Raw genomic sequence first — 23,198 nt, 5'->3', positions numbered from 1 at the left:
AAGCCTAGCACAGGGTACAAACCTATAATCCCAGTTACTTGGGGGATGAAGGTGGGAAGATCATGGTCCAAATCCTGCCCTGGAAAGGCATGAGACTTTTTCTAAAAATACAAGCCAAAGCACACAGAGCTGGGGGTATAACTCAAGTGGTAGAATGCTTTCCTAAGAGGTTCAAGTCTGTGAGATTAAATAAGAGAGGAAGGAGGAAGGAAGAAATCCCAAAAAGTGCCATCTGCAATCTAGATACAAAGGAGAATGTGGTGTCATTTGAAAGCCTGAGAGCTAGGGAGCCAATGATGCTGATTCTCATTCAAATCCATAGATCTGAGAACCAGGAACTGAACTCAGGAGAACTCAGGCAAGTAAAGAGGGAGATAGACAGAAACAAAGAAAGACAGACAGAGACAGAGAGAGAGCAAATAAAAACAGATTTCCTCTACCTTTTTGTTTTATCAGACCCTCAACAGTTTGCATGATGTCCATCCATGAGCCAGGAGCCAGCAGCTTTATGATTCTCCCAATTTCAAGTATGAATCTCTTCTAAAAACATTTTCACAGACACAACTAGAAACAATGTTTAATTAGCTATCTACGAAGCCTGTGGCCCAGTTAAGTTGACAGGAAAATTAATCACCAAAACATAAGTAAAATAAATATATAGTATCTCACATGGTGATATTATAGATAGGGGGAAAAGCAAGCCAGGGAAGAGGGGTCAAGTGTACTGAGAAGAGATGACATTATTATGTAGGGTTGTCTGGAGAGGTCCTGCTGAGTTAGGTAGGTTTGCTCATCTGACAGTGGAGGAAATAGAGAATTGTGTGCAGGCAGCAAGGTGATGAAAACTCAGTGAGAAAAATAGATTGGAAGATGCTAAAATCTCTGACAGGAGACAAGTAAAGACTATCCCAGTGGCCCAGATGAATAGACAGGACAATGGCCATACACAGAATCAGGCCCATTTCAAGGGCAATTAAGCAATATTTACCATGGAATAGACTGAAGTGAGGTTAGGAGATGGAGGATTCTGGATGACAATGTCTAGAATAAGTCCTGGGTGGGGGATGCTCTGGGTTGGGCCATTCACCAGGCATGAAAAGTAAAGGAGAGTGAGCCATCAGATGTTGAAAATACATGTTCCTGTTCAAGTACTTACCCAAGGTCCCCAGAATGGATGTCTTTGGGGATCTTATCACTTTGAAAGTCAACCTAACTACTACTACAGAAGCAGTGTTTTTGTTTACTTTTTTTTTTTTTTTTTTTTTTTTTACTATGAGTTCATTGCCCATTGTCAAGACAATTCTTTTCTGCTTAGTGCAGACTTTGGAGTCAACGGTTATCAGATGTTGGTTTGTATCAACTCTATACCTTCCCATGATATTGAAGTAATGTCATGATAAAGGTCTTCCTCTGCTCAACTACAAAATGAGAAAGCAACTGCTATCTAACCTACTTTCAAGATTAAATCTCCTCTTCTCTGTAGTCCAAGCCCTGCCTTTTGGGCTGGGTCAGAATCCCTAGGTCTGACAAGAAGATTGAACCTAAGAGGGTATGTCTGGATATAGATACCCTTCCATTACTTTTCCAGTCTTAAGTATAAATAATTTGGGCATTTCATCTTCCTCTTTTATGATGCTTATTTTGTAGAAGGGTTCATCTGATGTAACTAGGAAATTAGGGCTTCATGGAGGTCCACACAAGACAGACATTCAGAAGTCACTTCAGCCACTCATCTTCAGCATAAGCTATACCTGCAGTACTGTGAGTGGTTGAGTTCTGTTTCCCACCCAGTACCCAGGGCAGAGTTTCAAAGCATCGAGCTGTGAAGCATGGTGTCCCAGAGTAGAGAGCAATCTGTGTACTCCTTTGCAAAGCACAGCTGCTTACTCCCAAGACATATTTTTCATTAGGTTTTTTTTCTTTCTACAGTTTACATTATTGAAATTTTATCCAAGCAGGGAGTGAGGATACTCATCACTTTTATTAACAGTTTTCTCTTTTCCACTTTGTGTTTTGCTCACCTACTTTCTTGAATAGCTGGTGGTAGTTCATTGGTATCATCTTTTCTTCAAACTACTTTTCCAAATAAGCAATGTTACCAGAAACAAACATTTTCTATCATTTTTTACTTCATTTTACTTAATTACTTATTTGTTGTTTACATTTTAGTTAGGGTTTTTTTTTGGGGGGGGGGTATGTGTGTGCAGGTCAAGACTAATGTTCTACCACTTGAGCCATAGCTGCACTTATGGCTTCTGGGTGGTGGTTAACTGGAAATAAGGGTCTCACAAACTTCTTGCTCAGGATGGCTTTGAATTGTGATCCTCATATCTCAGCCACCTGAGTAGCTAGAATTGCAAGTGTGAGTCATCAGCAGCTGGCTGGTTAATGCTTTGGTTTTGCTTTTTCTTAGCAACCTTCCTTGGGAATACTCAAGAGTTAAGTTCTTTTATTCTAAAAGCAGATTTCTCACTAATGACATTTTAGGTGGAATAATGCTTTGTAGGCTGTCCTATGAATTATAGGATGCATAGCATAGCTGCACAACCCTATTCCACACATTTATGCAGAATAGTCAGAACTGTTTCTAAACTTTTCCAGGCTTCTCCAAGGTAAAGGAAGCATAATCACAAAGCACCAATTTAGGAATAACTTGTCCAAAGAAAGAACTTTCGTTTTTCAATTTGTCCTTATATTATCAACATTGATTTTTAAAATCAGATTGCTGTGAAAGTCCAGAAGAAAATATCAGTGTATATTTATAGAATTTAACAATGGTGACCATGTAAGGAGATTTATTACAGAAACAGTGCACAGTAAATTTTATTTTATTGTTTTATTAAAGGTGAAACATTTTATTTTAAACAAATTGGGTGAAATATAATATAGAGGTAATAAAACACCCACCGATCACATTTATAACACCTTGATAAAGAATTCCAACAAACATGGACATTACCAGCAAAACAAAAATATCAATCATTTTCATCACCATAAAACATTTGTCACCAGCCCTAGGTAGTTAAGCCCAGGACCCAGGCAATCAATGACTGATTTTCTATCATCACAAATTAATATTGTCTGTTTTAGAATTTAAGTAGAAATATATTAGGTGATCATTTTGTATTTGAGTTATTTTAACCAGTGTGATATGAATTTATATGGTGTGTGTCATTGATTTGTTCTTTTGTTGAGAAGTACAATGGATATACTATGGCTTATTTATAAGTTTCTCTGTGGTAAATGCACCATTTTTTACTTGGAGATCTTATTTATGATTGAATAACACATTCTAATTAAAACCAAACAATTTAACTATTGCTGCCTTGTCACATTTCTAGAATCGTTAAAGTAATGCCATTAGGTGCCAAACGGAAGATTAGATTCTTGATGGAAAGAAAATGGGGGATTTCAATGTTTGCTCCATTTTTATTATGTATTTTGCATTTTTTCCAACAGAGATTCTAATTGCAAAGTAATTTATTTATTTATTGTGGAGGAAATTGTCCCAGTATCACCTATAAATCCTCCACATCAAAATACATTCTCTCACATCTGATCTGCAGCTCAGAGAATTTGAAATACTGTAGCTGCCTTGTGTAAGAGGTTGCTAAACTGGGTTTCTAAATTGCTAGTGTTAAGTAAAAACTTAACATAAACCAGCTTCTGAGGGATTATAAAAGCTTTGCTTTTTCAATAATTGGAAAACCTTGTTTACAGAAGATTCACAATATTCTTCAAATGCCTTTGTGTGTAAAATAAAAAAAGTGTTTATCTAAGCAATGATAATCTGAGTAGAAAGCAAATTCATTTAAGGATTATGTCCCATGTCTCACCCTGCAGCTGTCACTGACTTTTCTTTCACACTTTGCAAAATTCTAAGAATTTTTTCCTTTAAATGAAAAGAATAACTCGGGGGAATAAACCAGGTAGTTTGATGATAAATATACTTTTAAATTACAAGAAAAAGATTTGAGAGACTCAAAATATCAACTCAAAGCATATTAATTCAATAATCTCATTCTTACTTGGTTCAGATATTTTCAAAGAGATTTTCAGGTGTTCATCCCTGACAAATAATTAAAAATCATCCAGATAATGCAATTTTTAGCTCACTTGCAGAATTTTGAGAGCCAGAAATGGCACCAGCCTTAATTGGTCTCAGCCAGAAATGGTGATACGGAACTGTAATCCTGGCTACTTTTGAGGAGGAGACAAGAAGACTTTGAGTTTGAGGACAGCACTGGTCAACTTAGCTAGATCCCATTTGAAAGCAAAATATAAAGCTGGGCGCTGGTGGCTCACACCTGTAATCCTACCTAACTCCTCAGAAGGCTGAGATCTGAAGCCAGCCCAGGCATAAAAGTCTATCTCCAATTAACCACCAAAATATCAGAAGTGGAGTTGTGGCTCAAATAATAGAGTACCAGTCTTGAGTAAAAAAAGGTCAAGGAGAGAACAAGGCTCTGAGTTCAAGGCCCAGTATGCGTGCATGTGCACATGGGCACAAACACACACACAGAGCATATTTTTGTAATAGTATTAATTGAAAACTGAGAGAAATGAGATGCAAAGATATTTAATAACCTACTTAGGGTCACATAGCAGTCAGATTGATGATAAGCAAGGAACTATGTCTATGTTCTTTGCTTTATTCTGCAAATTTTTAATAAGTACTGACACACTTTGCTTTCTGGACAGTATCTGAATATTTGCTCTAATGATTCATGAAAAGTTTTAGCCCAAATCTCTTCCCAGTTAATAATCTACTACCCTAAGTCCTCCTGTGTGTCATGGCTTCTCAGACTTGGATGTATTTGTGGCTCCTTTTGGAGATGAAGAGTGAAGCCACAGGCTGCTAAACTTGGATGACACTTGAGGTAGCTGAGTGCCAGCCTGTGAAGGGCCAGCTTCCCTCAAACCTCAAAGCTCTCCTAACTGCCTGTAAGTTTAAACATCCTGAACTATTTTCTTACCATTCTTGGAGGGAGCAACGCCTCAGGGTCTGGTAAACCTGAGGACACTACCAACTCAGGTCCAATTAGGAAATAACTCTTGGATATCTAGTAATACTATTTCACTATTTCATTTTAGTATAGTACCATACCAGAGTACCAGCATACCAGATTAACGTGATTCCCATTCTATTTTTCTGTGGACTATACAAATGCATACATATTCATTACTCCATTGAATGTTAAACAGTTAGGTAATTGGTCCTTAAATGTTTTAAGTTATTCAAAAATTCTTATTACATTGATAGATGGTTTGGGGGCATATTAGTGATACTTGCTCTAAAAATAAATTATTATTCTGTTTTCCCAGGTAAAATAGGCTCTTAGTGTTTAAATTTATACTGTTCACCTCATTTTGAAGGAATGCATGAGGTTCAGATAGCAAGTGTGTCTCTAAATACTCTGTGCTAGACAAGGTCAGAGAATTCTTGAGAAAGCAATGATTGATGATGAAAGCAAAACAGCAGAAAACTCACTGAAAGCCAGACCTGGTGGCTCATGGTAGTAATTGCACCATGCCATAGGCAAGAGGATGGCTAACCAGGACTCCATAGTAAGACCCTGTCTTAAAATCAAGCAAAAACAAACCTTTATAGGGTATTGAGAAGAAAGTATCAAACAAATATTTGACATTTTCTCTGAGTGTTTTGTAACAGATTGGGATAAGGAGAATCTAAGGACTAAGTAAAGAACAGGCCTGTTCTTCCTTCAATATGTAAGAGGCTTCTCTGGTACCCATTGTAGCTAGTACTCACTGAAAATCCGTTTTCTATGCACTGTTGCAATACATTATATACATTTCTTCATTTGACTATTACAACAACCAAATGAGGCAGGGACCTTATGAGGCTCTCTTTGTCCCCTCTCCCCTCGGTATGTGCTCATACTTGTTGATCTCAGGGACTTGTGCATTCTTGTACTCTTTCTTGGCTTTTTCCATTTGAGCCACACCTCTGCTTCCAGCTTTTTGCTCATTAATTGGAGATAAAGGTCTCACAAACTTTTTATTTGCCTGGGCTGGCTTCTAACAACAGTTCTCAGATCTCAGCCTTTGGAATAGCTAGGATTATAGGCATGAAACACTAGGGCCAAGCTTATTATTTCTGTTTTAAATATTAAGAAGACCAAAGAACATAGACATCAGCAATTTTCTTAAGAATACACCGATTTGGCCTCAAAGCCAGGTGGTCTGAATTCAGAGCTTGGTTTTAGATATCATGTGATCTGCCCCTTTTGAATGAGAATTCAGGACAGTAATATAAGAACTTTTTAAATGATGACATCTTGGAGGGAACACAATTAAGAAACTACAGGTAATTTGCTTACTTGAGCATACCATGGCCAGGAGGTGAGGAGGCCAGGGGATGGAAGCCATAACATTTGTGATGGCTTCACATATGTAGAAACACTTTATGTGGATGGAAGAGGACTGGACAGCATCATCCTTAGTAGTTACAGTACTGACTATGTGAGCATAAAGTCAGGAAAAAAGTCTTACTTAACACATGTAACCTTTCCCTTGGAATCCATAGGGGACTGGTTCCAGGATGTCCCTCAGATACAAAATCTGAACATACTCGAGTCTCTCATGAAGTGGTGTAGTATGTGCATGCAGCCTACACAATTCTCCATATACTTTATATCATATCTAGATACCTTATAAAATCTAATGTATTACCCATATGCTTCATTCATGTGGACTCAGCCTAGTTCTCAGCATGCAGCAAATTCAAGTCTTGTTTTGAGGAGCCTTCTGGGGGTTTTGCTAATACTTTCAGTCTTCAGTTGGTTGAATCTGAAGATGTAGAATTGAAGGACTTGGAAAGTCCTGTGTGTGTTGCATGCATGTGAATCTGCAGCCGTGGAATTGAAGGCTGTGGAGGGCTCACTGTGTATTATAATAGCATGAGCTCTTTCATTGGTAGTTTTCTTTTACTTCACCAAGTTCCCATTGCTCAGAGCTTTTTGAGAATGCCTCTTCAAAAATACCCTCAGATCGGGCTGGGGATATAGCCTAGTGGCAAGAGTGCCTGCCTCGGATACACGAGGCCCTAGGTTCGATTCCCCAGCACCACATATACAGAAAACGGCCAGAAGCGGCGCTGTGGCTCAAGTGGCAGAGTGCTAGCCTTGAGCGGGAAGAAGCCAGGGACAGTGCTCAGGCCCTGAGTCCAAGGCCCAGGACTGGCAAAAAAAAAAAAAAAAAAAAAAAAAAAAAATACCCTCAGAACCAATCACACTGGAAATTTTATACCTCTTCTATCTCAAATGTCTAGTTTGATCACTCAACTTTGTTCACTGGGTTGACTGAATAATTTATGCCTGGATTGCTTAAATAACATCTCCCAAATCCATTGTCACAAAAACAAATACATACTTGAAGTTATAGTTTTGAATGAGAAGAAAATACTTTCAAAAGGGCAGTTGTAAGGATATTCAAAATAATGGGCAGTATATCTTAATGCAGTTCCAGTTAAGCTTTAATCAACAGAGACAATATCTGCCATATACAATCCATCTTGAGGGATTAGTCTTCTATAGAGAATTATCTAGAATTAAATGTTCACCCATCTTTTTAAAAAGAACTAGCCTCTATTTTCATGGTCATCTACAGGTGGCTTGGGAAGGATCTCTTTCATGTGGCCTTCCATTTATATAATGAGAAGTGTTCCTTTTTGAACCACTTAGTCTCAGGGCCTAGCATTAGAAGATCTAGTCATTCACCCTCAAATGCCTGTGTTTTTCTGAAAGGAAGGAAAAGATGGAGTTTTTTCCCTTCTTGGAAGCCAGAACACTAATTCCCAAGAGCAAGTGAGCAGAGCTGATATTTATTAGCTCTATTCACAGCATCCATGTTCTCCAGGGAGGCTTCAGGGGCTATTCTGGATTTTTTTTTTTTTTTTTTTTGGCCAGTCCTGGGCCTTGGACTCAGGGCCTGAGCACTGTCCCTGGCTTCTTTGCTCAAGGCTAGCACTCTACCACTTGAGCCACAGCGCCACTTCTGGCTTTTTCTATATATGTAGTACTGAGAAATTGAACCCAGGGCTTTATGCATGTTAGGCAAGCACTCTACCACTAGGCCACATCCCAGCCCCTAGAATTTTTTTTTTATAGTGACAGGAAGCTCCAGAAATAAGTTTCATTAATGTGTGATAGGATACATCTTCTGTGCCTTCCTGATTCTGTGTGACCACATGAAGTAATCCTCCTCTCTACAGAGAGTAACAGATACAGTTCTCAAAAGGAATGCAAGAACTTCAGAGTTGTCTCACTTTTGTTTAGCAAGAGTTCTTCTGGCTTAGTTGCATGACAATTAGACATTGAAATTCAGTGCTACTGCTTCTTTAAAAACAATAACATCTTCAGATCTCACAAGTGGACCTCAAGCATCATTGGTGGCTGAAGGAGCTGTGCTATAGGAAGGAAGGAGTTGGGTTCTGTGAGGCACTGCTGACTCAGGGTAGAGAGGTTACCAGGCACTCCAGGGAGGTGCCTTGTCCCAAGACCTTAGCTTACTGAGTTGATTTGGATCCAAGAATCTAGTCGTGTCCCACTTGAAGACATGTGGATGTTTTATACCTTTATTTTCCCCCAGAAGCATTTAACTTAAAAACTAAGCCTCTAACTACTTTAAAGTTTAGTGAGGAGTAGTAGAGATGGAGATTCTGTGTAGACTCCTGTGTGTAAAAAGTTTAGAAAAAGTAATATTCCCATCCACTCCCTCTCTTTAACATTAACGAAGGCAACTATATTTTATGCAATACTATGGAGACAACAAAAGGAAAAGACATGGACTCAGATCGCTCTCCAATAGCGTTGTCCAGTGTGATCAGTGTTACAACCAGCTATGTCTTCCATCCCTGCTCTCTCTTACTTCCAACTCTCTGGATTTAGAAAGAAGTAGACAACACCAAGATGTTTAGCTGATTTAAATTTCAGATAAATGAAAAGTAATGTTTGAATACCTGTTTCCAACAGTAGTGGGTGTTTACTGTTGTTGTTGTTGTTGTTGTTGTTGTTGTTGTCCTATTGTATGTGTACTTTGCCCCACATAGCACAGTAATCTCATTTTCGTGTGTGTGTGTGTGTGTGTGTGTGTGTGTGTGTGTGTGTGTGTGTGTGTGTGTGTCCTGGGCCTGAACTCAGGGCCTGGGTATTGTCCCTGAGTTTCTTTGGCTCAAAGCTAGCATTCTACCACTTGAGCCACAGACCCACTTCTGGTTTCTTGGTTGTTAATTGGAGAATATTACAGACTTTCTTACTCGGATTAGCTTTGAGCCATGATTCTCAGATCTCAGCCTCCTGAGAAGTTAGAATTACAGGTGTGGGCAATCTGGCACCCAGGTACTCTCATCTTCTAGTAGTCTCTTTCCCAAGAGATTTGTCCCTCAACTGACCAAAGTTTCCACTGTATAGGATCTTATTTGGTGAACCCTAAGGCACCATAAACTATTGACTTCTATATCTAGGCATTTCAGTTAGATTTCTTCTTAAATGTTTTCTTCCCTGCCTGTTACAAGTGCAGAAACCCCCTGAGCACATTAGAGCCGTGTCCTCCCTGCCCCGTGAGGTCATTACTGCATGAGCAGCTGAGCAAAGATCCTTGAACCTAATACATGTTTTATATATAGTTTTATGATTGATGAACTGATGAACTGAATTATTATCTTGTTAAAGAGTCAATTAAATTCAACATTTATTAACCACTTACCTTCATGTCAGGAGTGAATAGTTGGCTTTCTGTACTGTGCTGCCCATCTAGGAACTTAATTACCCTTCTACTTTTGGAGAAGTGAGAGGATAGAGGAAGAGAATAAGGTGGAAAGCTAAATCCAGATTTTGCAAATGCTAAAAAAGAAGTATAAAAATAGCATTGTGCTTCTTGCTGGGCACCAGCCTGTACGGTGTCTCAAGCCTATAATCCTAGATACTCAGGAGGATGTGATCTGAGGATCAAGGTTCAAAACCAGCCCAGGCAGGATATTCCATGAGACTCCTGGGAATCTCCAATTAACCACCGAAAGACCAGAAGTGGAGCTATGGCTTAAGTGATAGAGTGCCAGCCTTGAGCAAAAATGCTAAGAGTCAGTGCCCAGGCCCTGAGTTCAAGCCCTGATACCAACACACACACACACACACACACACACACACACACACACACACACACACACAATTGTCCTTCCATAAAGGGAATAATATCATATTTGGATGTATTACCTATCCAAGAACAAAGAGAGATTCTACCATTGCATATACTCTACCCATTGGCTTTTCTAGTTCTATTTTCCTTCCATGATTCGATGGTGCTGTAGTTGAACACCAACAGTACCATAGAAATAAGAAAGAACTTTGAAAGCCAATAGAATGATAAAAATAGCAATATGTTTAGCTCATATTCTAAGGCTTACTAATTGGTAGAGCAACAGTGCACATTATTTATAAAGGATCTCAGATAGTTAGGAGCCCTTATATACACTCTGTGCTTCTTTAATGATGGTACTGAAAACTTCCTACACAAAGACACTGGGCATGCTCAAAATGTTGAAGATGGAGAGGTATGAATGTCCTCTTGGTTGAGTGCTTTTCATGTGTAAAGTGCATGGAGGAGTAAACACATATTTGATAGTTGATAATTAGTTTTGTGTTAACTAGGCTTGTCCCAGCAGAGTTATGAGTGTGGTGCCCAGTTGTCTGGGCCTGGGCTTTACTCTCAAATCCCCTGCATCGTTTGGAGGGTAGAGGTAGGAAAGAAAACTGCCTGCTGGGCATCTTGAAATCCCACCACTGTCCGTGAGCTCTGCTGAGAAAACAACATATTTGACTGTTGACAAAAAGAACTATAGACAATATAGCTTCCAGACCCATGGAAAAAGATAAACTTGCTGTTATATGTACATCCATCAATAAATCTACCACTTTATGTAACACGACTATATTTTGAGTGTCCCTGGAGTGAGAGTAACAGAAAGAAAGCCAAATATGAGAATTCTTCTTTAATTCTAACCAATTCCAACACCTTAAACATCAGGAAACAAAGTTCCTATGAAAGCAGACTACCAAATATATGATCAAAATCTAAAATGATTACCCCAAGGCTCGAGTTGTGGTTAAAATCTTTTCTGGAACGTGTATGAATTGTAAAGCCACAAATCTTGTCTTCTATATACTATACCTCTGCTGTCAATAAATCTCAGCCCATTAGCCATTTGTTAAAAAAATGTTGTAATAATTTTGTTTGGAGATCAAATTAAGCCTATTTTGTTTTCAATCCAGGTGTATTCTTTATTTTTTTTACAAATGCATAACAAAACAATTTAATGGGGGCTGGGGATATGGCCTAGTGGCGAGAGAGCTTGCCTCGTATGCATGAGGCCCTGGGTTCGATTCCCCAGCACCACATATACAGAAAACGGCCAGAAGTGGCGCTGTGGCTCAAGTGGCAGAGTGCTAGCCTTGAGCAAAAAAGAAGCCAGGGACAATGCTCAGGCCATGAGTCCAAGGCCCAGGACTGGCCAAAAAAAAACAAAACAACAATTTAATGAAGATTGAAGTAAATGCTTATGTTTTATTCATGCAAGAAATGAGTGAAATCTTATCTTTACAAATTCCTTAATAATAAAAGTTAAGTGTCATTCTGTTTCCTCTGAAAATTCATTTAGTAAGCGATTAGTTTAGATAGCAAATGAGCCTAATGAGAAGAAAAAAGTACTAATCCACGTTACCCAACACAGTGGAATGTATTGATTAACTTCATAGCTTCATAGATCTCTGATTTGGAATAAAAGTCTATAGTAAAATCACAACCGGGACTCTAACATTGTTTGTTTGAATAGTATTTTTATCTTCACATGCCTTATTAATCTTTTTCTTCTTTTTAATGTAGGTGGAAAACAGACCAAAATATTATGGAAGAGAGTATGTATTATGCTATTTTTTTGTTTTAACTATCTAATAAGCAGTCACTTTATGTATCACTTAAATATTAAAAATTCTCTAATTTAAGGTCTTAATCACATGTCCATTGTGTAAGAGTTTAGTAAGAAGAATAAATGCAATCAGATGCCTTTGTATTGAATTTTCTTTACAACACTCAGGTGCTTGGCTTCCATTAAGGTGGGAGGGAAAGTGGCTCATGCTGTAATTCTTTCCACAAAAGCAGTTTCCAAGTACATCACAAGTATTTGAAATGTAAGGGTAAGACTGTGTTTTTCACAATGAAAGCTGTCTGTTGGCATTTTACTTCACTGTCTACCTTGATACAATATAAACATTTGGTTTGTCGAAATCCACACATTATAACTGAATTCCTGATTTTCATGTACCCTATGATCTCAGTGGTCAGGGAAGACATTTCATTTCCATACAGTCTTATAAAATTAAAGGAAAAAAAAAGCACTTTCTCCTGACTTGTATATATTTACACATTGCTTTAATACTTTCATTATTGTCTATCCTCTTTCTCCCTATTTTCTTCTTAATTCTAACTCTTATTTTGCTTCACTTTCTCAGGAACCTACTGCAAAGCAAATATGCATGACCATAAAATCATTTGTAGTCTAAGTGTTGTTGTAAAGCCCCCCACCACAGGGAGAATTAATGTACAAGTCATTCTTCTACCCAGGGCCAACCTGGAAGCAAAGCCTCTTTACAGTCCACCTACCAAGCTCTCCCAGCCAATCCCAACCTTCTTCCTTTCATTCCCTTTCCCAACAGAGTCACTCACTTCATGATTAATGACCCTCTTAGTGGACACAGCCCAGTGCTCCTTCCTAATTGCCACAGCTGCATTTCAGAGCCTTCCTTGCAGGGCTGTGGGAATTCAGCCATCCCTGTGGAGTACCTACCCAGGAATGTGGGTAGGTACTCTTTCTCAAACCCCATGTCCCTAAAGTCTAGTATATGTTGTAATATGACTTCCATTCTTAATATACTGCTCAGCTTTTGCTTGAAAGTAGCATAATTAATATATATTTTAAAAAAGAAATAATGAACTCTTGACACATGTACTCTTGACACATGGATCCTAAATGATATTATATTTATTGTGCACGTTCTTTTTACATAAAAATTTGGTTAAATAACCTTTGAGTTCTTATTTTTCAATCCCCAGTTCCTGGAAAATAAAAACACCTAGGAAACTTTATTTTTAACCACAAAAGGAACACATAGTATTAGGATCAAATTAATGTAAAGCCTTCTGATTTCATGTTTCTCTTTTTAAATAAATAAAGAGCTTTTCTTCCACTGTAAAAGTATTACACACTGTCTTTAGAAATTAGAAATGCACATTTCTTGTGAATGAAGCACAAAAACTATTGACAATGGATACCTTAGGGAGAAATTTCTTACTCTCATACTGTTTAATTTTTTTACTTCTTTGTAACTTTAGATATTTGAATTTTTCCCCAGGTCCTGGGGCTTGAACTTTTAGTCTGGGTGCTGTCCCTGAGCCTCTTTGTGCTCAAGACTAGTGCTCTACCACTTGAACCACAGTGTCACTTCTGAGATGTTTGATTTTTGAATTTTGACTATTGCTTTTGCAGATAGATAGTACATTTCACTTTTAAATACAAATTAATACCTGCTACCTCAGATAATATAAGAAAGATATATGGTTAAAAATATCTCATCCCTTATCCCGTTGAGAAAATCATCATTACCTTTCTTCATTATTTGTTTCTTGCTGGTACATCATATGACATATGTATATCACAGATATTCTGACTGTCCTAAAGCAATAATGCATCAGGGAATGAGGAACTACTGACTGGGTGTTTAGGTACACAAAATTGTCATGTTCTTTTGAGTAATTGTACTTGGCTGTTGGCCTCCAATGAGTGCCTTCTAGTGTTCACATATACTTACCAATGCAAGAGGTGATAGTTCACTACATTCACATTAAGCTCCTATTTGCTTTACTCCAGTTCTTTTCCAACAGGAATGACTGGTATTCAAGGTTCAGGTCTCTGAGTGTGCCTCTGTGCATGCCTCATCCTTCTGTGTTGGCCTCTGCTTTGCCTTGGCCCATTGCCAGGCATGTTCTGGACAGCCCACTCTCAATCTGAATCTGACAACAGCATTTGTCCTTTTGGACTATTAACTGAGAAACTTTCCACACTTCTCCCTTCTACCTTCCACCAATGCCTCTCACTTTCTTTCTCACCTGCATGGCTACTCTCAGGTTTCTTTGCCCATGACATTATGCAGCCCTCTCTACCCTGGATCAGGAAGCACAGCAGGTATCATCACAAGGTTTCAGGCCAGGGGATGTTCCTTCTCTCTGTTCCAAGAGCCTCATAAATGGACCTGAAAGCTTCATTTCTACACATGCTATGTGGGCCCACTTAGATCCAAGGAGCTGGATTCTGCTGAAATCCACTTCAATGGCACTCTTCCTCAAAGATTGAGGTCTCCTTATGCGCAGTAAGGTCCTTCTTATGTCTCAGTATTCATCCTCTCTCCAGGAAAGCACAGCTCCTAGACATCCAGATCATGGCCAATTTTAGAACTCAAAGACAGTCAGAACATCCGTAATGTGTATGTGTGTATATGTGTGTGTGATGTACTACCTCACTCCCTGGACCAAGAACACTGACATGGAAGGTCCAATTTATGTATAAGTGTACATATGTATGCACATATATATGAATAACAATATAGCATTATTATATCACTGTGCCATTTTCTATATAACTATATAAAGATATAGTTATGTCTTTTATATTTATAACCCAATATCATTAGAGGCATTTTTATTTATAGAATAATAATTCTGCCATATTTATCCTCTATCTTAATCTTGATATTCCTAGGGTATGAAAAAACTTGTCTATATATATGGATTCTTTTTCACCTCTTCTATTTCTTTTTCTTTTTTACTATAGAATAAAATAATTTATTTCATTTTTATTTATATTTTTATTATCCTCAAGTAATTGTACAAAGGGGTTACATTTCAACATGTCAGTTTATGAGCACAATGCATCTTGATCATATCACCCCCTTCATTGCTCTCCCCCTCTCCCTCTTCCAAGAAAGTAAAGACATTTTTCTTGGTCTAGAAAATTCCTTCTGGGATTTATTATCCAATATTTGGTGATCCTAGAAGGAAATTGCTGATCCATTCTCAGGAGCCTGGAGTCTCTGGGCAGTGGCCATACTCCCTACCCAGCCCATCTTCCTCTAAAACACTGATTGATCAAGTCTCTCCATTAATAGTGTTGAACAGCCATCTTTGTTTAAAGGTAACAGGGAAAATGGTCTGGGCCTGACCCAACTCCCACTTCCCTCTGCCCCCCTGGTGGCTGTTCATTCTGTAGCCTAGGGCAGTTGTCTCACGGAGATCCTAGCCATCCTTGATCAAGCTGAAACCCTCCCCCACATGCATGTCACGTGTTCTACATACATGTGTGTTAACTTTTTATGGTAGAAAAAGAAGATAAATATTTTCTTTAAAAACAGAAAAAAGTACATTCTAGACATATCTGTTTAGCAATTGCTTTCAAAACATTAGTAACTGGAAGAATGTGGATTATTGCCAGCTTTCCTTTTCAGAGAATGAGCCTCTGAAATGAATAGCATCTTGCACCTGAAGCAAGCAGGTTACTGATCAATAGGTGTTCATTTGCAATCAGGGTAATACATAGTTCTCTGCCTCTGAGCTGAGAGATAAATTGGTAATTGCTCCTTTTTTTAAAGGAGCTATAAACTGGCTTGTTTTTTTTTTCTTTTCTTTTTTTAGACTTCCATTTTCATCTTGAGAACAAATTAATAGTAGAAAGGCAGGTGAAAACTGGATGTTCTTCTGTACACTTACTTTACTAGTGTGTCTGTCAGAGCTCATGGTGGGGGGGGGGTTCAGCCACAGTTTGCTAGCAGATTTTTTTTTTTTTGATGTACCCCTTTAGTACCGACTTACAGCATCTTCAAGATGTACAAGTCAGGCCCTTCTTCATCCAGAGGGGGCTGTAGATTCAGGGTGATCCCATCCTCCTTTTTAGCCTAGCTTTTGTGGGGCCACCTTATACATGATCTGTTCCAACCAATGCTGGTCTTGTTTCCTCAGGTTTCATGGGATTATCTCCAGGGAACAGGCTGATGAACTTCTGGGAGGTGTGGAGGGTGCCTACATCCTTCGGGAAAGCCAACGCCAGCCAGGATGTTACACGCTAGCTCTAAGGTGAGCTGAGTTCCACTCACTGTTTGTATGAATTCCAAGGTAGTTGTGCTGCTTTTCTCCTGCCATCCCTAGGTTGCACAGAGGCAGAGGCCTGGGTGTGCTGAAGATTCACGTTTACTCATGGCCCAGGAAGGCATTGCCATAGTGCAGTGTATTGGATGTCATTCACTGCTTCACAAGGGGTGCTGAAGCCACTCTCATTCAGGTTGGCCATAGCCCTGTGGTATTTGTGAAGCTGCAAAGCCTTACAGGTACCAACTCCTTGCCTATCTTTGTGTATCTGCAAACAACTGGGATGAGCCTATGGCTAGTATGTTGAAGGAGGGCCTTCGTTCTGAACACCAAATCCACCTCCTTGCATTTGAAGACAAGCAGCTAGGGGAGTGGGTCATCCTCTACAAAGCTGATGGAGAAGATGTAAAGTAGTGGGGTGCAGCTTTGTAGCAGCTATGGATTATGGCATGGATGCCATCCAAGAGTACTTCAAATGTAAGAAATGAACAAATCATGGAGCTCCAGTGGTGCAATCGGTTAGTGCACGGTACTTGTAAGAAATGAACAAATGAAAAATGGGCTAATCAGAAGGCCGAATATGCTTCTGTTTTTCCTACTTTGTTTTTAGATTTATTAGCATATTTTTATTGTCCTAGAGGGATTAATGTGACATGCCTCTACATGCATACAATGTACCACTTTCAAAATCATGCAATCATGCCCTCTATCATTGTCTCTCATTTAAAAAAATCTGTGGTAAAATATACATATATTTTGTATATGTGTGTATACATGTGTGTATATGTGTATTGTGTATATATGTTTATATTTGTATTTTTATTTATATGTATATTTAGACACATAGAAATATACATAATATCTATCATTTTACCCTATTTGAGGGTAAACTAAGAGATCTGAAGCACATTGTAAGTATTGTGTCACCATCTTCTCTCTATTCCAAGAGCTTTTTAATCATCCCAAGCAGAAACTCAGTACCCACAGATAGTCATTCCCTCTCTGATATTTAAAACATTAGCAACATATTGGAGAGTTCATGTATTTCCTGGGCTGCAAGTCTTCTCAGGCTATCAGATGTGGACAAGGCTGTGTTTATTGTGGGACAGCACATTGGAAAATTATTTGGAAGTTCAGTGTTCCTATACCAGTTTCTGCCAAAAATATGGAGCTAGCTGACACAGCCACATCTCTGCCTCCTTCCTAGCAGCCCTCATTCAACAGGGCTTCACCTTTCTTGGAAGTGTGTGTCTGGTATAACCTATTGGGATTTTCTTGGTCACAGTATTCTCTCAGGCATTATATTCATCCTAAACTCATCCTGATGGCAGGCATGATGCAGCATGCCAACAAGCCTGAATAACAGGATTCTCCTGGGCCCTTTACCAACATCACAAGTATTTATTTATTTACGTACCTACTTATTTTGGTGCCTGTACTGGAGCTTGAACTCAAGGTCTGAGTACTGTCCCTTAGCTTCTTCACCAAGGCTGACGTTCTACCACTTGAGCCAGAGCTCTACTTCTGGCTTTGGGGTGGTTAATTAGAGATATGAGTCTCACGGACTTTCCTACCTAGCTGGCTTGGAACCATGATCCTCAGATCTCATTTCCTGATTAACTAAGATTACAGGTATAAGCTCGATACTTGGTCATCATAAGTATATAAAGTATATCTATTCCATTTTCATACATTCATTCAACATTTATGTCATTTGATCCCTGACACAATTCTAGGGAGGTTTGTGACAGATGCTTAATTTCAGAATCACCTGTCTTCCAACAGGTGGTTTCCTGGGAATTGGGAATTTTCCTGGGAATTTTTCCATAGAGGGAATGAGGTAGATCCACAATCCAGCTAGCAAATGGTGTGCATTTAGTGCACAATATTAATATTGTGACCTTTGAAAGAAGTGTCTTGTTTTAACTGGGGATCACTCTCTCTTAAGTGATGCAAAGATGAGGCCACACTTTAAATGCTGTCTAGTACTCTAGATATACAAAGTATTTTTCTCTTTTTCAGGAGCTGGTAGCCGAGGTAGGGATCAAAGCAGGTGCTATGAGATGAAAAACTAAGGACTACAGGGGATAGTTAGGGCCCCAAATAGAGGATTTCTAGGATGCCAACAATGATGCCATGCTAAGCACACCTTTGATGTTTCTCTTCTGCTGCCTTCACTGGGGTGGCAGGACTATGTTGTATTCTATTGGTAGTGGTCAAAGACGTAATTAATAAGGAAACATCAGGGTCAGTGGTGGTGGCATAAATTACACAGGTTCTTGTCAGGTTTGTAAGTACAATATTTATATATCAGGTGCAATTCTCAGACCCTCAATTGAGAAATGCTATAACTCAATGGCCACAGTGACTTACAGCATCAGAAGACCTCAAATCACTTCTTGGGGTTAGACTTGCCTTTCTAGTCATGTAACCTCCAATTTTTCATGCCTCCATTTTAAAACCAGAACAGTATTTGTACCCCAAGATTTCTATGATAACTAAATATCCAGACCTTAGGCCTGTGCCAGACACAGGCCTCAAAGTGTGCTAACCTCTCATTCTCTCCTGAGCAGGTTTGGAAACCAGACCTTAAACTACCGGCTCTTCCATGATGGGAAACACTTTGTGGGTGAGAAGAGGTTTGAATCCATTCATGATTTGGTGACAGATGGCTTGATAACGTTGTACATAGAAACAAAAGCTGCTGAATATATTTCCAAAATGACAACGAACCCCATCTATGAACACATTGGATATGCCACCCTACTCAGAGAAAAAGTATCCAGAAGGCTGAGCAGGTCGAAAAACGAATCAAGGAAAGCGAGTGTCACCAATGAGGAACACACACCTGTGGAAAAGGTGAGCTGTGTGGGAGAGACAGCCTCTGTTGTTTGGGTTGATACTGAACAATAAGGTAGTCAACCTAGAGTGATTTGCCAAATGATGGAGTATTTGCATCTGCACCCAAAGAACTCTAGAATTTGGATGCTAAAACAACCTTAGAGACCCCCAGTTCAAATTTCTCATTTTATGCACTAAGATACTAGGACCCAGAAACAGAAATGATTTGTCCACACGCATATGGTCAGAGCAAGGAGTTGGACAAATAATCATTTGTGAGTAATTTGTTTGGAATTTGAAAGGACAAACACTCCATTAATGTTAAATGGTAAGCCAGTGTGATGAACCGTGTTTTGTGCTGCCATCTGAGGCATTGCTGGCTCCATTTCTAGTGCTGCTCAGCTAGCCAAATGCAAGACCTTTGTGTTTGCTTCTCATAGGGATGAGTGAGTGACTATGGCGATTGGCCAGCTGAGTCTTGTAGCTGATCTAACCTAGATGAATTACTGACAGATATGGAAGTATAATGGCTATAGCAATTATGTCTCTCTAGAAGACTTAGAAAGAGATGCTGGCCTTTGCCCCACCCAAAAGCATCATCAGGCCTCACCAGAGATTAGAAAACTCCCAAATGGCTGATTGTGCAACCTGGATGTGTGGTGCTGGAGAGCTAAATTTCCTCTCCAATAAATTTTGGCTTATTTGAAAGACACCACAGTTTGCTAGCAGATTTTTTTTTGATGTACCCCTTTAGTGCACCCCTTTGCCTGGTCATATCTGAAACTGACAGCCACACCCTTAGCCCCCACTGAAGCTGTGCTGAACTCAGCTTCTAAACCAAGCTAGAACAGAGACAGACATAATAAGGGAGCAGATAGGATGGTGAACACTGCTCCGTCTGGTGGTTGCTAATCTTTAATCAAACCAGTGCAGGCCCCCTGTTGTCCAGAATGGATGCAAACCAAAGGAACCTCAGGCTGATTGATCATCAGTGGTAGAAACTCACTTAGAAGCCCTGAAATAGATAAGATAGAGAGGAGTAATGTGGTCTTATTGTAGAGGTGGGGTAGGGGATATGAATTAATTTGGCAATAGAGCATCAGAGCCATGAAGAGCTTTCTCCAGAAGTACATCAGTTGAGCAGCTGGCTCATGAAAAAATAATGTGACTTTTTAAAAAATAACTCTGGTGCCTCCACAGCACAGCCAAGTTAGACGTATCCTTTTACAAATAATTGATTGGGGAAATTGTGGAGTTAAGGATTTACATTTAACATAAGAAAGAGACAGACAGAGACAGGGACAGAAGAGTCTTGAGTCTCAGCTTTCAGAATTTGTTCTCACGAATAGAGCTATTTCTTAGTCTGTCTATAAAATCTGTTCAAGAGTAATTTAGAATAGAAAATCTGGAAGCTGATCTTCTTAGCATGACAAATCAGAAGATTAATTGGAAAATAAATTTTTGAAGCAGTGTTTATATTTCTGAGCCAGACACTACCAAAAAGACAGTCTGTCACAAATGTCAAGCAACACAATAGAACACATCAAGGAAAAGAAAGAGGAGAAAATGTGGCCTGTCTCTCCTGTGTGAGGGATGAGAGTATAGATCCTGAATATCAAAACTGATATTTCTAGATCCTTATCTTCCTTCAGGATTGAAGTTTGGTCAACAGATGCTGATATTTCTGAATAATAACCGAATTTTAAAACTATCACAACAAAATGTGTCATTTCTGGTAGATATTTGTATTTATTTATTAAAAAGAAATCTGGAAAATAAAGTTATTAATCACATTGAATGAGTCAATCCCTTTTACCTTTTGGGGAAAACATAAATATTGAAAGAAGATGTCAAAACTCAGCAGGTGTCTTGATGGACAGGTGTCTGTGGCAAGGATTCTCTTGGACACTAATGATATGATGATTGTCTTTCTTGGGGAATACTCTAGACACAGGCTGGCCACTTGCTGGCAATCACTCATTTTGTTAGTAGTTGGTAAAGTAACTTGGTAGGAATCTATCCATTTCTTTCTGGCCTGTATTGACAGGTAGAATAATTAAAAGTCTCAGCCTTGCCAGTGATTCTGTTTCCCTTAAGGGCAGGTCAGTGTCCTGTTGCCATGGAGTCAGTGACTAGAAAAGACACAGTGGAAACTTGAATGGATTGACTGAGAAGAGCCTGGGGTACTTGTCTGCTAAGCTCATGGCATGTCTTAAAGGGGCTAATGAGTGAAATAGTTAGGCCTCCCAATATTTTTCACATCTAAACATGATACCAATTTCCATTTCCAAAGTACTCAAACACTGCTCACCCATTTATTTGATTGATAATTTCCAAATGAATCCCGAGAGGCTATGTTATCTAAGAATATTAGCAATGTTAATTGGCCAGAAGGTATGCGGTACCACATTAGATTCTGATGGCTTCTAGACTTATTATCTGTCAGTATGGTATATGTGAGCTTGATTTTAATAACTGTAGATGAGGTGGGAAAATATAAAGGAAGCAAAGAAAGAAAGTTGCAATGGCGTAACTAATGACAATCTGTTCCCTTTCTGATTCTTTATTTAATTGGTCTTTAAAACATTGGGATGTAAAAGGGTCACTATTCACTGCCTTTACTTAAAACATCATGACCACTGCAATTTCTTATAGGAAATGTATTTTAGAATATATACCATGAGTGGATTGTGTACTACTGACCTTTAAAACTGACCCTTTAAACACTGTAAGAAAAACAAGAAGATTCAACATTGGCTTAGACAACTATAGTTCATAAACAGATTTCCTAAAGGTAAAATAAGTCCTCTTTTCATCCTCAAAGCAATTTTTCCAGGTTCATAGGGTAGGAATCACCATTACCAGAGTCACCTGCCTGTTGTCTTAAGCTATGTGAGAGGCTAAGGTTGGGAGGACCACAGTTCCAGGCCAGCTCAGGCAGAAGAGTCTGCAAGACTCAATCCCAATAGAAGGAAGCTGGATGTAATATGTATCTGTCACCACAGCAATTACAGGAAGACTGAAATAGGCAGGCTGTGGTCAAGACACACAAATAAGCAATGAAATACAGGAGTAAGGTTGTGGCATTGTGGTATGGTGCCTGCCTAATAAACTCAAGGCCTTGAGTTCAAACCCCAGTAATGCAAAAAAAAAAAAAATTAAGTAAAGGAAAAAAGAATATACAAGTTGAGTATTGCTTATCCCACATGTTTAGGTCTGGCAATGTTTTCAAGTTTTTCTTCATTTCAGAATATTTGCATAGATTTTTTTGGTTGTGCATCCATAACCTGTACACCCAAATTCTCAAATGCTTCACAATTTAATTTATTCTAAAAGTTTCATATTTCAATATATTATAGATTGCATATTTTTGGACAAGGTATGCTCAATCTGTATCATCTCTTATTCATTCATTTTACCACGGCTTACAGCAGCAAAAGATATAAACATCTAAATACCTATAGTATCAAAACTATTATGTTACCTCTATGCAAGTGCAGGAAAACAGTGAGAGCCTCAAGTGGGCTGATATGGAGAATGAAAAGGCAATTAATTTGTCATGCAGTGTGTATAGTATTAATTTGTCATGCAGTGTATGTAGTTGTCTCATTTGTGGAAATTACTAGAAAAATAACTTTACATATTTTTCTTATCAAATTATACAGTATATTTTGAGGCTACAAGAACCAATACCATTAGTTGCCTATGGGAGGTAGAGTGGGTTTGAAGAAGTAAATGTGGGAAAGAATATTTTCCTGTTCCTATTTGATACTCTATGAACTTTGAACTATGATCTATGCAGTATCTCTTCAAAACTTAAATAAGGGGAATTATGAATTAAATTCAGATGTGTTTGAGCTCTGAACAAAACATTTTCTGTAATCTGTTTCTGTGCTGGAGGCATGGCACAAGCAGTAGAGCATCTTGCCTAGTGAAAGATCAGGCCCTGCATTCAAACCCCAGTACTTCCATAAGAAAGGAAAGTGTAAACTCAGTGTCACAGACACAGAGATGTAGAGAGGGGGCAGAGAGGTGAGAGAGAGCCAGAGAGAGAGAAAGAAAACAGTTCCAATACTGTATTTCTTTTTAGCCTTTCTCTTTGGCCCTCTTCCCTGTGATCACATCCCCGTTTTTCTTTTATTCCAACACCG

At 38.8% G+C, this 23,198-nt stretch overlaps 1 protein-coding gene across 1 annotated transcript in view; it reads left to right on the top strand.

The window, feature by feature from the left end:
• The window catches only part of Chn2 (chimerin 2), a 312,915-nt gene that overhangs the window by 191,888 nt on the left and 97,829 nt on the right, over positions 1-23,198 (top strand). The window contains exons 4-6 of the mRNA XM_048339610.1: positions 11,899-11,930; positions 16,081-16,194; positions 18,780-19,065. Coding sequence (XP_048195567.1) covers positions 11,899-11,930; positions 16,081-16,194; positions 18,780-19,065 — 432 coding nt within the window. The remainder of the gene's footprint in view (positions 1-11,898; positions 11,931-16,080; positions 16,195-18,779; positions 19,066-23,198) is intronic.

This window comes from Perognathus longimembris, chromosome 2 (genome assembly GCF_023159225.1).
Source record: "Perognathus longimembris pacificus isolate PPM17 chromosome 2, ASM2315922v1, whole genome shotgun sequence".
NCBI lineage: Eukaryota > Metazoa > Chordata > Mammalia > Rodentia > Heteromyidae > Perognathus > Perognathus longimembris.
The sequence above is the reverse complement of the archived record's forward strand: the minus strand, read 5'-3'. Positions and strand labels throughout refer to the sequence as shown.